The following is a 15637-nucleotide window of genomic DNA, read 5'->3' as shown; positions in this document are numbered from 1 at the left end:
TCCCCTCCCATTTCCCTCTATAATTCTGCTGAATAGTTCTTTCCAAGATCATCCCCATGTTGCTGGATCTAACGGTCAAGTCTCAGCTTTTAACTTGATCACACTCTATCTGGCATGCAAGCCACCATCCCCTCTTGGTTCCCCTCCTAACCCACTGCTGTTCCTTCTCATCTTGGTTGCTGGCTCCTCTTCTCCATTCAGGGATCCCTAAACTCAGTCTTTCAACCTTTTCTGTCAATCTTTCCTCACTGAATGAGATCATCTATGTCTACAGATTCTAAATACACTGAAAACTCCCATTATATTTCTCCAGAGTAAGCCTCCAACTGAACTTAGATTCACATGTCCAGCTGTCTTCTAATATCTGCATTTTGAGGTAAACAATATCTCTAACTTAACACATCCAAAATCTAGCCCCTGCCCAAGTCCACCCAGAAACTGTCTTCTTCCACCTCTGTCTTCTCAGGAAAGGTCAACTCTGTTCTTCAATTGTTCAGATCAAAAAGATCATGTTGCCTCCTCTTTCTCTCATATCTCGCATTCAATCCATCAATGAATCCTGTGGCTCTATCTTGAAAGCACATCTTGAACACCCCATTTCCCATGGACTCCACTCTACTACTCTGGTTGAAGTCATCATCTCTTGCTCAAAGTACTGCAATAACTTCCCGACTCATCTCCTGCTTCTGCATACTCTAACCCACGCCTCTTGCTTCTATGCTAATACAGTAGTCACTAGACACATAAGGCTACTGCACACTTGAAATGTGGCTACTGTAACTAAAGACCTGAATTTTAAATTTATTTAACTTTTATTACTTTAATTTTTTTTCTTTTTTCTTTTTTTGCAGTACTGGGGATTGAACCCAGGGCCTTGTGCTTGCAAGGCAAGCACTCTACCAACCAAGCTTTATCTCCAGCCCTATTACTTTGAATTTTAAACTAAAGCAATATAAAGTATTTTCCCACTTAACACAACATACCTGTTTTGGTAGTACTACACTTCCCTTCATTGTTGAAGATTTAGTCATCTAAATTGAGATGTGCTCTAAGTGTAAAACATACATCAGATTTTGAAGACAAGACAAAAAGCTACATATAAAAACTACAATAATTACTATCAGTAATAACATATTAATATCAATAAAAATATAGCATTAACTATAATGAATAACAATAATATTTATATAGACTTCTTGTTAAATGACAATGACTTGGAAAAATGGCTTGGTAAATGTTTGGGTTACACAGAATCTATCCTTCTCAAAATAAAAAATAAAAAGGGCTGGGGATATAGTTCTGGGTAAAGTGCCCCTGGGTCCATTTCCCAGGACCAAAAATTAAAATAATAAATCTACTCTTAAACTTAACTTTATGTGTACCTTTTTACTTTTCAAAATGTGAGTACAAAAAAATGGCCTGTGCATGGTGGTGGGTGCCTGTAATCCCAGCAACTCAGAAGGCTGGGATAAGAGGATTCCAAGTTCAAGGCCAGTCTCAGCAATTTAGCAAGACCCTCAGTAACTCAGCAAGACCTATCTCAAAATAAAAAATTTAAAAAGGACTAGGATTGTAGCTCAATGGTAAAGTGCCCCTGGATTCAATCGAGAGAGAGAGAGAGAGAGAGAAAGAGAGAGAGAGAGAAAGAAAGAGAGAGAAGAAAAGAAAATTTGGAACTCTTAAGTGGCTCACATCGTACTGCTGAATGTACTAATTCACCCTCCATGAAGCAATCAGGAATGATCCTACGCACAGCTTCACAACTCAGTATGAGTCCTTATGAAGGTTTACAAAGCACCATGTCATAGGCAGGCCTCCTTTCTAACCCTGTCACCTGTCAATTTCCCCTATGTCCTTCAAGTTTCCTTCCAAGATCCTACTTGCTTTATTCCTACTTCAAGAATCAATGCACTTGTCAAGGCAGTAGAGACCACCCTGCATCAGCACTTCCTGATTTACAAAGCTTTATCTTCACCATACCACTTACTGCTGTATGGTAAGTTCCATACTTCTTGCTCATATAACTACTATTTGCCTCTAACCCATTCTCAGAATGTCAAGTTTCACAAGGACAGGGACCTTGTAGTCATCTCATTCACTGCTTTGTCTCCAGCATCTGCCTAGCACATAGCAGAGCTCAACATGTATTTCTGAATGAATTAATTAATGAATACATAAGTATCTGTGTGTAAGCATATGATACAAACACAAGAAACAGACTGTACAGGGCTGGCGATACAGCTCAGTTGGTAGAGTATTTGCCTCACAAGCACAAGGCCCTGGGTTCAAATCCCCAGCACCGCAAAAAAAAAGAAAAAGAAAAAAGAAATACTGTACAGGAAGGGCTGGGTTGTGGCTCAGAGGTACAGCGCTTGCCTAGTATGTGAGGCACTGGGTTCAATTCTCAGCACCAAATATAAATAAGTAAATAAAATAAAGGTACACCAACAACTAATTAAAAAAATTAAAATAAAATAAAGGTATTGTGTTCACCTACAAGTAATACATACATACACACATATATATATATATATATAAATAAAAGAAAGAATTTTTTTAAAAAAGTGTACAGTGAAAACTAAGTCTTCTCCTATTCCCAACCACCACCAACTCTTTCCTTTCTTATTAAGAGCTACTGGTTGGGGCTGGGAGATAGCTCGGTTGGTAGTGTTTTTGCCTCACATACACAGGCCCTGGGTTCAATCCCCAGCATCACAAAAAAAAAAAAAAAAAAAAAAAAGCTACTGGTGGGCTGTGGTTGTGGCCCAGTGGTAGAGCACTTGCCTGGCATGTTTGAGGCACTGGGTGGATACACAGGACCACATAATAAATAAAGTTATGATGTCCATCTACAACTAAAAATGTTCTTAGTTCATATATAAACTTCCAGAAATACCCCACGTATACACAAACAACATCTTTTTTCCTTCTTTTTTTTTTTTTTGAGGCAGGGTTTCATTAAGTTGCTTTGATCCTAAGTTTAGGGCTGAGTTACTGAAGTTGGTCTTGAACTTGAGATCCTTCTGTCTCAGTCTCCCAAGCAGCTGGGATTACAGGCGTGCCCCACCACACCCAGCAAAAATATCCTTTTTTTTTTTCACGCACATGGTTGATACTATATAAATTTGCATGTTGCTTTCCTTGCATATCTTAGATGTCTTTCCATACCTGTATATGCATTACTGCCTCATTATTTTACTAGATAGTATTCTCTTAGTTCTACTAGTTTACTTATTGAGCATCTTAGTAATGAAAAGCTTTTAGTATTAAGGAAATTGCTGGAGTGACAATATGTCTTTGCCCACTTAGTTATACCAACCGGTTGCACCAATTTATCCTCCTTTTAGAAGTGTATGACAGCGTCCATTTCCACATAGCCTCATTAATCTAGTGTGTTATTATATTTTGGGGGACATAATTTATATGTTAAAAATGTATCTCATTTGTGTCTTATTTTAGTTTTCATTTATTGTCATGAATAAGGCTGCACATCTTTTGTTTAAGTCACCTAATTGTCCTGCCTGAAAATTAAGACTACCTCTCTAGTTGTTGGTTATTTACTGACAGAATTCCTTTAAATATTGAAGGAGTCAGTTGATTCGGCTATACCAGCAGCAAATATTTTTCCCAATTTGACAATTTTTGCTTTAATATATAATTCTTTGCATATTTTGTTAGAATGCAGTCAGTTTTATAAATCTTTTCTCTTGTGACCTTTGTGTCAAACTTAAAAAGGCCTACATGTTTAACATAAAAACAAAGGAAGCCAGGTATGGTGGCATACGCCTATAATCCCAGCAGCTTGGGAGACTGAGGCAGGAGGATCTCGAGTTCAAAGCCAGCCTCAGCAATTCAGCAAGGCCCTAAGCAACTCAGTGAGACCCTGTCTCTAAATTAAAAAGAGAGAGAGAGAGAGAGAGAGATCAAAGCAACTGCAGGTTTGTTTATTTACTTTTGCTCCCTGGAAGTGCATATTACACCTGGATATGTTTTATTTTACTTATTTTAGAGTTTTGTATTTCTAGTAGTATATGCTATTCTTACAAATTAATTATCATTAGTTAGTACAAATTTTATTAAACAGCCCCTATGTTTTCTTATAATACTTTAATGTCTTCATTTAATATTTTAAATCCTTGACCATCTGGAATTTAACCCTCCCACCCCGCCATACTAGGAATTGAACCCAGGAGTACTCTATCACTGCACTATCCCAAGCCCTTTTAATTTTTTATTTTGGGTTCATCTTGCTAAGTTGCCCAGTCTGCCTCAAAAATTTACAGTCCTCTTGCCTCAGCCTCTCAAGTAGCTGGGATTATAGGCTTGCTTATAGATGGTCGTTTCTAATGAATAATTCACTCCTTAGGCTGATATGAAATGCTCCTCGAGTTTACTTATTTGGATCAATTTATTGATTTTCTATTCTGCTCCACTCATCTGCCTATTCATATTCCAGTACCACATGGTTTTATTTCATTCATTATTTACATTTCCACCAAAGAATGAGTCAAAAAATAAAGTTCAAGCACTTTTCCTTCCTGTACTACCCTTTTCACTACTGTTAATAATTGTTATAAAGGACACTAATTAGTGTCAAATACAGTACTAAGGAGGTCAGGTCACAGTCAATTCTGGTATGGTCAATTAGTTAGGTGAAGAGGAAAGATTCCATAACCTTAAGACTATATTCCAGCCAGTCATTTAGTAAGCAATGCATATGTCTCTGAAAACTAAGAAGACTAGTGAGAAAGGGCAGAGATAATTCAGGAGAGCTATCATTTAAAAAATAACTCAGTTCCTACAGTTCAACAGCACTATCTTCATAAATCAAACAGAAGCAAATTACTCAAAATTACTTTGAAAAGAAAGTGAATTCAACTGGACATACCAAACCTGCAAGATAAATACAGAATATTCTCACACTTATGGGGTGAGAATAAAGGTAAGTACGTTCAGTTACTCTAGCTTCCTTCATTTTTATGTTTAAACATACTCCAAAATCATCTTTTTAGAAGATAGTTTTCATGGTATTTACTAACTAGTACAGCTATAATAGACATTCCCTATCTGCACACTTATCACTTTGTGCTCTATTTTGTTGCTTTTTGTTTTCTTTTTGCAAAACTTGGGATTGAACCTGGAACTTCAAGCATGATAACCAAGGGCTCTGCCACTGAGTTACACTCCCAGCCTATACTGTTGCATTTGTACTCTTGTGTTCATCAAAGTTCTAGGGATTAAATCTAAAGGCAATCACCACTATTAAACTTTTGATGTTGAGTGATCACAACAGCACTATAATTAGGAGGGGGTAAGATACAGAAGATAAAAGTTCATAGTACCTCCAGGCATTAGGATTAAAGCGACCTCGAGAACCTCCCCCTCAATATACAGTTTCAAAATGGAAATCAAGCATTCTAAAGTGCACAGATAAGGACAGAAGATCTGAGAGGTCATTCTCACACTCAGTCATGGAAGCAAAAGCCTGGGTGTTTTTGTAGCTGTTGCAACACAGAAAGGACTCAAGATTCCCCGCAATGGGCCACTGTTAAGGTTTGGATCTGGAATGTCCCCCAAGGCTCAGGTGTTGAGTAATGCTGTAATATTCAGAGGTGGGGTTTAGGGAAGCAGTTAGTTCATAAGGGCCCTGATTTTATCAATGGACTGGTCTACTGGGGGGTTCATCACTGAACAAACTACTGGAAGATGGTGTGAACTGTAGGAGGCGGGCCTAGTAGGAAGAGGTAGGCCTCTGGGGGCACGTCCTGCAAGAGTGTATCTTGTTCCAAGCCACCTGTCGCACTGCCTGCCTTCTGCCTGGCTGAGGTGTGCAACGCCCTCTGTCATCAAGTTCTGCCTCAACTCAGGTCCAGAAACAACGGAGCCAAGTGACCACAAGTTAAAACTTTTGAATCTGTGATACCTCCTCCTCTCAGCTGATTTCTCAGGTATGCTGTCAGTGATGCAAAGTTGACTAACCAGAATCTTTCCATGAACCGAGGGAAGGACCCTTAAAATGCCCTAAGAAGCGCCGCTCTGCAGCTCAAAGCCATACTCCAAAAGGGACCCACACATTTTATGTCAGGCTTTCTCACAAACTTTTCCTAGAAGACCCAATCTGTTCTCTTAGCTTTGGTAAGCATATCTTTTAAAATTATTATCTAGCTCCCTTTTCCTTTTGTATCTAGAGCCATAAAAGTTCTGGATTCTTCAGTTTGAAGGGAGAAAAAGTTCTTTCTCCATCTTCCCACATGCCAAGATTTAAACATGCGTCTTCATTTCTTAAGCAAATTCCTCAATTCAAGCTCTGGTGTTTAGAATATCATAACTGGGTTCATTTAGTTAATTAAACCTCAAAGCTAAAGTACCTTAGAAGCAATTTAGTCCCTCCACACTAAATCTCTTGCAGGATCAGTTTCTCTCTCCCTCTCCCCCACATCTCTCTCTCTCTCTCTGTATATATACACACAAATCACATGCTTTTTTTTTTCTTGTTACCTTGTTCAGTCAAGGAAACCTTCTCATTTCTCTTCCATTTACCTAATTAAAATTTTCACTTTTGGACAGCCTATCTTCTGATTAATAATTTAGTAAGTTTACATATGCCCTCAAACAATTTGGTTCTTCCACTCCTTCGCAGCAATTCTTCCCAAACATGCCTGGTCACAGCATGCACTGGAAAGCGTAAGGTCTTTCTCGTTCAAAGTACGTACTGCCGGGCTCCATGGTGGACATCTCAAGAATCAGGTACTAGGTGGAAATCCATGTTGTTAACAAGTGCCTCAAATGATTTTTGTAATCAGGCAAGACTGCTTCAAATCCCCTGCTTTTCTTGGTTCAATTAAGGAAATAATAGAGTATAAGTAGACTTTTTCTACTATACTGAACTTACCATTCATTTAAAAAAAAAGAAAGGGCTTTCTTCAATCTCTTCTACAGATGTTCTAATTTCTTCCCTTCCATCCTCCCACCCCCTGCAGCGCAGTGGATTGAACCTGGGGCCTCACATATGCTATGAAAGCTGTCTATCACCGAGCAACATCCCTAGCCAGATGTTGTCTTTTCTTAATGTTTAGCCCATTTCAACCTCTACTTTTAGCTCCGTCACCACAGCCAATACACCCACCAGAGGGCAAGTAGACATTGTTTACAGGCCTAGCAAAAGAGAACGAGCAGAAAGCAGCACATTTTTATCTCATACCAACAGACACTGAGTGGCTGGAATAGATCAAGGCAGTTGGGTGCAACCACAGGATCAGAATTTATGAGTATTAAAGAGTTCTTAACTGGAAGTCATTCCCAATGAAGAAGCTCACAATCCTTTCTTAGATGGTAAACAGACGGTATTAATGAATACGTCATTTTAAATTTACAGTCAAGTGAGATACTTTTCTAGTGACAATGACTGCAAACAGATCTTGAATTCAAAAGTTGGATTCCTGGGGCTGGGGAGATAGCTCAGTCTGTAGAGTGCTTGCCTTGTAAGCCCAAGGCCCTGGGTTCGATCCCCAGCACCCAAAAAAAAAAGTTGGATTCCTAAGTAAGTGTAAAACTTTAGCGTGTGTACACACACCCCAAATATTATCCATGAATTCAGTTTCAAAGCAGTTCTTTTCCTTAGAAAATTAAAAAAGGGATTACCATGTCCCCATAATACCAGACTAAGTAGAAGTAACTCATTCAAAAGTGCTGTAAGGTAGTGATGTTCTTATTTCTGATGCTACCTAAATTTCAAAAAGACAATGAAAAGCAAGAAATCTTAGTTAGATATCTATGTCAGCCAAACCCTCTTATATTAAAAATTAATCCATTAAAAGCTTTTTACAAGTTTTTATAAATAAGCTCTGTGTTTACCTGGCAAAAAATGCTGTTAGTGATTTTTTTCATTTTTGTCAGACAAACTGTCAAGAAGAGTTGCCAAATTTTCACCACAGGTGAGCAAAGTGCCAAAACCAAAAGTTCTCTGTTGATGGTCTCCAGCCTTGGAGCTACCATCTAAAAATTTAAGAGAAAACTGGTTGCTCAAAACTTGAGAGAAAGAAACAATGTTCTTACAATAAGTTCCTGGATTCGTTTAAACACAGCTAACTGATAATATACCCAAAGCACAGTATTCAAACTGTTTTACCTACTCTTGAACAGTGCAGAATTTCTTTCAGAAAAATATAGGCACCAAGCAAATCTTCCTCTTACCCCCACCCACCCTGGAGATGACAGATTTCTAAGTAGTCATTAATTATTTCTACTTGTATACATATATGTAAGGTTGAGAAACCTTAACATGTTAACATCAACATTTAAACCCTAGGTATTCTGACTTGGGGACAATGAATAGGTTAAACACGGACTCCCGAAAAGATCTGAGTTTTGTGCTCAAGTGTTCACATATCAAGTAAAATTCACAGGTACCTCACTCCTGAAGTCTTCTTTCATTAAATATTTTAAATAGTGATATCAGTTGTGGTAGAAAGTATCCATTAAAATTAAGGATTATTTGGGAATTACTACTCCATAGTAACTGAATTATAAAAGTGTTTTCCCCCCCAACTCCCAGAGACTGCCAACCCATTTCTAGGTATCAAACTGGCTTGGTTTCTCAAATACAGAGTATAAATTCTAGTATAATAGAAATTGGTTTGTCACATAAGACACATATCTTACACTACAATAAAATGCTTGTGTGTTTATTTCTCCAACCATAATTTGAACACACACAATGATTCCATGATCATTTATATCAACAAAAATAGCGGGAATGCATTTTAAAATAATTGAACTGACTTGCTCTTAATTTTGAACTTTTTAAATTTGAAGGGTTTATAGTCCCAACTGTTTCTGTATAGGTATGGTGGATGCTCTGTCTTCCTTGATAAGTTACTTACTGTCCTGTCTACATTTATAATAGAAATGACACAATTTTTAATAACTACAACCCATGATGCTATCATAGTTACATATCCTACTTGGGGTTACCAATTTTTTTAAGGCTTTCTATTCCATCAAAATTTATATTCTTTGGTCAAAATTGTAAAAGTTTTTACTTTAGGCAAACTTGTAAATTCCTTTTAAACTACACATAAGTAGTTTTGCTTCTCTTAGAAAAGAAACTAAACTGCTACATGTTGTTATTCTTTAAAAAAACAAAATGTATACAGATTTAGAATCTTAATCTTAGTTAAAACAATTAGGTGATAAACTTCAAAATCTCTAAATTCTGTCATTATTTAAAGAAAAGAAAACCTACAAGGGAACTCACAGACTCTAGCTAAGAGCCAAAGAAATTTTTAACAGTTGTTTGACAGTTGATGTCTTTTCCAGTCTTTTTAGATCAATTAAATATTTAGAAAACTGTATAATATTTGACCCATACAATTTTAACTACAGCTTGACATTTTTTGGCTATTATATTTCACTACTAATTTTACAGTGTAAGATATAGCAGATAAGTGATCGGTGTCTAATATGTGCAAGATCTGGTGTTCAGAACTGGTTTCTCAAGAGCTAACTTTAAGAAATGCATAAAGTTGCAATGTGAATAAATGCAAATTGAACAAGAGCACAGAACTTCTCTTTGTGTCACTTGTAAAAGGAGAGGATTTTACTTCACTCATTATGATTCCACACGTTCAAAAGCTATTTCTTAAAATTCTGACTGCTTCCATTACACACGTTGCTTCCCGGCTCTTCCCTCCTGCTCTTTCTGAAATTCCCCCTCTTTCTACTGGCAACCAATCTAAGCGTGTTATCTTTCTTTTTAGAGGCAAACTACAATGTATCATTTCAATTACAATCAAAATATTTCTCTCACATTTCTTATTTGAAGGTCTTTGGGGTTAGTCTCATATTTTTCATAGAAAAGGAAATGATCTATTAATATATGCAACTGATGTTTCATATTTCAATTGCATTTTAAGCCTTTGTACCTATTGTGTAATTACAAACTTTTGTAACCTATACTTCCTACATATTTATATGGCCTGGGTTTTTAAAAAATATTATAAATGATCTAATGATCCATTTTTCCACCACTTAAATACATCGAAATTAACTTTCTTACATTTTCATTATACACAATTTTGAAGATTTTTCAAAAGCCTCTTTAATGTTGCTCATTTTGTTTCTCTAATACTGATTTTGAAATGTTGGATATAAAAGAATAAATTTAAAATAATTTCTAACTGGCTGTTTTATTTATTCACTGATTAAGTCAGATTTATGACACACACCCCCACCCCATTCCAGCTACTGTGAGTTTTGAATGAAACAACCTCAATTGTAACAGAAGAAACATCTGTTGCTTTTTCTTCACCAGGGCTTTCCTAACTGAAAGAAAGGCTCTCCGCCTGACCTCCTCTCCCACTCTCCCTCTCCACCCACACCAAGCTCCTTACAACTTTAAATAAATGCATTATTTAAAATATTACTGCATCTATTAAAAATGTTATAGCCCATCCAGAAACATTCACTTCCTTATTAAAGTTCAAAAAATGACCTAAATGCCGTATACATTGAAAAAAAAATAAGACATGTGCCTGATAAAATATAAATTGTAACTAAAATGCAGACTTCAAGGGTATACTTGAAATGATCCACACTATCAAGTTGTCACACATTCCTGGCTCACTGAGAATCGTTTAGGGATAAGATTTTCCTCGTTTAGGGATAAGATTTTCCTCGCAGTATCCAGATTCATACAGCATCGTGCATGCTATATTTTCTTTGCCAATTCAAGGCTAACATAATGGCAGTCACTACCCCAAGAGGCAGACACCAAATGGTGCCACCCACACTCACACTGTGCCTCATAATAAACCATAAAGCAGTGGAATGCACCGGCCCCTTTATGAGCACACAATGCCCGGGCTTCATTAGAATACAGCTGACATTTTCAAAGCACAAATACTTTGAAGAAAAATGTACTAGGAAAAAAAAAAGAAAGAAAGGAACGAAACAGCTATAAAAGCTGAAATATTTTCCAAGTGTCAGGTTGATTTCCAAAGACCTGAGGGAGTATATTTTGCTGTTGACAATTTAAAAGTTTTCATAAATGGAAAAAAATGTTTAATAAGATCAAAGCTTATTTTATTAACTATTGGGAAAAAAATGAAAGTAAAAGCTATCACCTGAATTGCTTTCACAAGTAATGCCCATGAAGTACCTAGAAAAGAACTGTATCTTCAACTGCTTCTTTAGCTCCTGAATGAAGAAAAGTGAGCTCCAGAATTATTTGCACATTTTAATTAATTTATATAAGTAACTGAGAATAAACCAGACTAACTACCCCTCCCCCAGCCCCCCACCCCCAAGCCCTGTAGTTTTTCTGTCTGCAACCAGCAAGGACGTCTTGAAATCTGCATGCTACTGGCTATTTTTCAATTCAATGCTGCTGCTACGAAAAGAATATAAAATAAACACTGGAAAAACTCACCCAGCAGTAAGAAACAAACTGCTCTCTCTTACCTGGTCTAAGGAAGCATGCCTCTCACTGCAGTACCAACAACACTCCACAGTCTTTGTTACCATTCAGTGGAAACTTGAGACTGTGTCAGACGTAAGCAATCGAGCTCAGAAAAGCTCAATTTAAAATACTTCTCAGTAAAACTAAAAAGATGCTCAAGAAAACTATCTGGTTAGCTGGCTTTTAAACACGTATGAATACTATTTAATGTAACAAAAACACTTCAAAAGAGACTGAAAGTACAAGTCTAAGCAATGCAGGGTTTTGTTTTTTTTTTTTCTATGTAGAGCCTTGCTTTCTTATCAAATCAAAAAGGTTTCTTTTAAATTAAAAAAAAATGCTTAAAGTTAAAATGGTAAAATGATAAAATGTCTAATTCCAAGTTAACATTTTTCTAAATATCACTTGAATTTTAACTAGTTTAAAAATAAGATAAACTTACTCATAAAACCTGCATAATTTGAATTATGCATGTCAGGGTATTTGCTGGCTCCAAAGCAGTCACAAAGCAGGAGACCTTAATGCATCTTGAAAGTAGAGCAAAAGCACCATGAGTTTCAGGGAAAACAGGAGGAGAAACTCTTGAAAAACTGGTTGGGGCTTTTTGAACCTATAATAACTGTCCAGTTCTTGGGAAAGGAAAAAAAGTCTTGGTCCTGCCCCCTGAGATAGGAGGCCATGCTTCAACGCCAAAGTGAATGACAGGCCCATTTCTGATATCAACAAAGAGCAGCTTAGTTGTGCTCTATTTTTTTTTTTTTTTCCATTTTCTCACACAGTTAGAAGTTAAAAATTTTCATGTTAGTCGCTTTATATCTCCCTTCATATTGAGGGTTAAGTACCGTTTTCCATTTTCTCAAGAGGGAACTTAATTATGTTGTCCTAGTTTTTTAAATGATTAATTAAGATTACATATCTAATCATCTGACTCAATTTTCCTAGGCATAAAGGTGAATAAAAGAAGATCTTTAAGTTCCTTTCCAGATCTGTTCTTTGCAGTATCAGATAATCATATTACTGATTATCAACACTAAAGTTTTTCCTGCATCCTGGTACATGGCACAAGTAAAAACAAAAAATAAACAACATTAAAAACAAGGCAATTAAAATAATAAAATTCTCAGCTAGTTAGATGTAAAAAAAATTGACCAAAGTACATAGCTATGATTTTATAAATTCAAAACAATAAACAGTTCAATTACCAACATGTATTTACTGAATTCTTAGGACAAGCCAAGCACTACTTTGGTACCTGGTGATATGGTACTGAACACAGCAGACAAAAGCCAAACAAAACTCCCTGTCTTCAGTGAGCTTCTGAGCGCACAGTGCAGTTCCCTGTGAGTACAACTATGGTAGGTGATGAAGGTAGCTTTCCTTCTTTGATTAGTTACTACCCAAACTAAAGCATTCCCTTTTCAAAGTGTCTTGATGGTGGTTCCAGGAAGGCGAGTGTTCTAAGTTTTGCTCAGTGTCGTATCCCCAGTGTCCAAAACAGCACCTGTTAGACACTCAGATCCAGGCTGAACGAGAGCCGTGAGGGTTTTCCTGTTGGCCTTTCCTTTGTTAACACATACTACATGCAAACTGAGACACACCAACAACAATGTGTATAAGGTACAAATTAAACTGAGTTGTAAGGGGGAGGGGGGAGAAAAAAAGAAGTAAATTAAGTTGTAAACACATGTTAGTTTAAACAAAACTGAAATTAAACCCTACAGGGCCTTGAATCTTTTCATATTCTAAAACATTTTCATTATCAGATGTGAGTTCACTATAATATTTGAGTAAAGAATTCAATTAAGATTCTATAAACTAAGTCTTTGTGGACAATCAGATTTCAGAAGTTTTGAGAGGAAAAAAGGAGGAGGGGGAGGAAAAAGAAGGAGAAGGAGGGAGGAGGAGGGGAAGCAGCAGCAGCTTGGAAATTACATAGAATCTGATCTGTTTGTTTATTAAAATTTTACATATTTTTACCCATTTACATTCTAGAAATATTTTTAAACTCCCCACTATTCATAATCATTTTACCAGATTTTTTTTTTTTTTTTACAGAGAAAATAAGTGCACATCTCTAATCTGTCAGATCAGCCAGAAGTGCTGGCCCATAGCACCCAAGACCAGGATATTAGGGAATTAGGTAAGGTCACATCTATTCTTGTTACATCTCAAAAGAAAATCAAACTCTAAATTGCAGATCATCCCCCCTCCCTCCTCCTACTCTCTCCCTCCTTTGATTACAGGTTCAAATATAAACTATCTAGTATATATTTTAATAATAAACCTAATAGCAACCCAAGGTCAGGAAGACATGAGATAATTCAGGTCAAGCAACGAATAAGGTGGGGTCAAAGCAGGACTCCACTGTTCCTGAAGGAGCAATTTTCCTTCTTCCTACCCATCATTCATTCTTCCCTTCAACAAATACTCACTGAGCACATGTTCTGTATCAGGCACTGAACTAGGCAACAAAGGGACCTGCTACCTACAGGTATGACCTTCAGTTGACCCCTATTCCTCCACAATTCCTCTTCCTCCCTGCCCTCCTTCCCAGTGCCCCGCTCCCAGTCCCAGCTGTGACTCTCTCTGCCCTTCACTCTACTGCCTTTCTCAGCAGGCAACATAATCATGACCTTTTATTTTCCCTTACGCAGTGTGGGGAAATGCACAGGACTTCCCATTGTCATAATAAAGGACATCTTATCCAGATCCTCCCAAACAATTTCTACCTAATCGTATAAAGAAAATCCATTCAAGATGCTCTTAATTACAAGTAATGGTTAATTAGAAAACATCAAAAGGGACCAGGCATTCTGTTTAGACTGGAACTTGCTGATCAAATACTCACCTCCATGAGCAACACTCTATAGGCAGAAATGACACTATGATAGCATAATGATAGTTTTTATTTAGTCAATGTCTGCTTGATAAAGCTATCTACAAGACCCATATAATGTAGACTGGAAATTAGCTCTTCTGTGCCTATACTTACATGTTCAAGTAAAAGGTTTAATCTTCTTGACAAGTACAAAACCTAAAGCAAAGGGCCCCGCCACCACTTGTATGCGTATATGCTGTTTCTTAAAAATATCACACAGGGGACTGGAGTTGTAGCTCAGTGGCAGAGCACTTGCCCAGCACATGTGAGACACTGCATTCAATTCTTGGCACTGCATACAGAAATAAACAAATAAAATAAAGGCATGTGGCCTATCTACATCTACCAAAAAATTCCAAAAAAATTCGCATGGTAAATAGCTTCAGCTTTGCTTGCTCTTCGTCTTCCTATTTTTCACCTTTAAATACAGACAAATGTTTTTTCAAGTTTCTGTCTTTGAAGCTTGCTACCATTTGAATCTGGAATGCCATCCAAAGGCTTGGTTCCCAGTCCATAAAGGTATCAAGAGGTGGAAGAAACTTTAAGACACGGGGCCTCGTGGGAGGTTTTAGGATGCTGAGGATGTGCTCTGGAGGAGCACTGTGGGATGCCAGTCTCTTTTTTCCATGCCCAGCCGTGAGATGAATGGGCCTCCTCCACCGCATGCTCCCACCATGATGTATTGATCCACAATGAGCCCAAAGCAATGGAACCAACAGTCATTAACTGAAATCTCCAAAACTGTGAGCCATATACACCTTTCCTCTTTTAAAGTTCACTTATCTCAGATATTTGTTACAATAACAGCAAGCTAATACAACAGTCTTTTCAAGACCTACATACTCTTCTTTGGAAGACAGCAATTTCTATGGCTTTATCACTTCCGTGTGGATGACTAAAAAAATTTATTCATCTAGCCCTGCCAGTTTCTGTTCTGCTCTGCTCTAAATTCTTATTTACTTTGCCTATTGGTCATTTCTGTCTGTATACCCCATAATATCAACTTGACTTCTTTGGTATTCAAATTCCCATCTTCCTTCCCAAACAAGCACATCCTCATCTGTTCCCTGACCTTGTTAAAAAAAAGTATTAACATTCAGAACACAAAGTAATTTTCTTCTTATCTCCTCCTCATCCTCCAATGCTCATAGTTCCCAATTTTTTTTTCTAACACATATTATTCTTCTACCTTAAAAATAAATGAGAAATACAACCTATTATGACCACCCAATGTCTACAGCTATGCTATCCCAAATGGTGGCCTTATCCACATGAAGCTATTAAATCTAAATTGATTTAAA

At 37.1% G+C, this 15637-nt stretch overlaps 1 protein-coding gene across 9 annotated transcripts in view; it reads right to left on the bottom strand.

The window, feature by feature from the left end:
- Positions 1-15637, bottom strand: part of Tfdp2 (transcription factor Dp-2) — a 166649-nt gene that overhangs the window by 58661 nt on the left and 92351 nt on the right. The window contains exon 1 of one of the 9 annotated variants that reach the window (XM_047563950.1): positions 11901-11946. The exons of 7 other annotated variants lie outside the window; for them this stretch is intronic. In XM_047563950.1, the coding sequence (XP_047419906.1) occupies positions 11901-11931 (31 nt within the window). In that variant the 5' untranslated portion in view covers positions 11932-11946. Of the gene's footprint in view, positions 1-11460; positions 11482-11900; positions 11947-15637 lie in introns of those variants that run through there. One more of the 9 variants, XM_047563952.1, reaches the window with a different exon arrangement.

The sequence above is a fragment of the Sciurus carolinensis genome, chromosome 9 (assembly GCF_902686445.1).
Source record: "Sciurus carolinensis chromosome 9, mSciCar1.2, whole genome shotgun sequence".
Taxonomy (NCBI): domain Eukaryota; kingdom Metazoa; phylum Chordata; class Mammalia; order Rodentia; family Sciuridae; genus Sciurus; species Sciurus carolinensis.
This window is presented reverse-complemented; position numbering and strand designations above follow the sequence as displayed.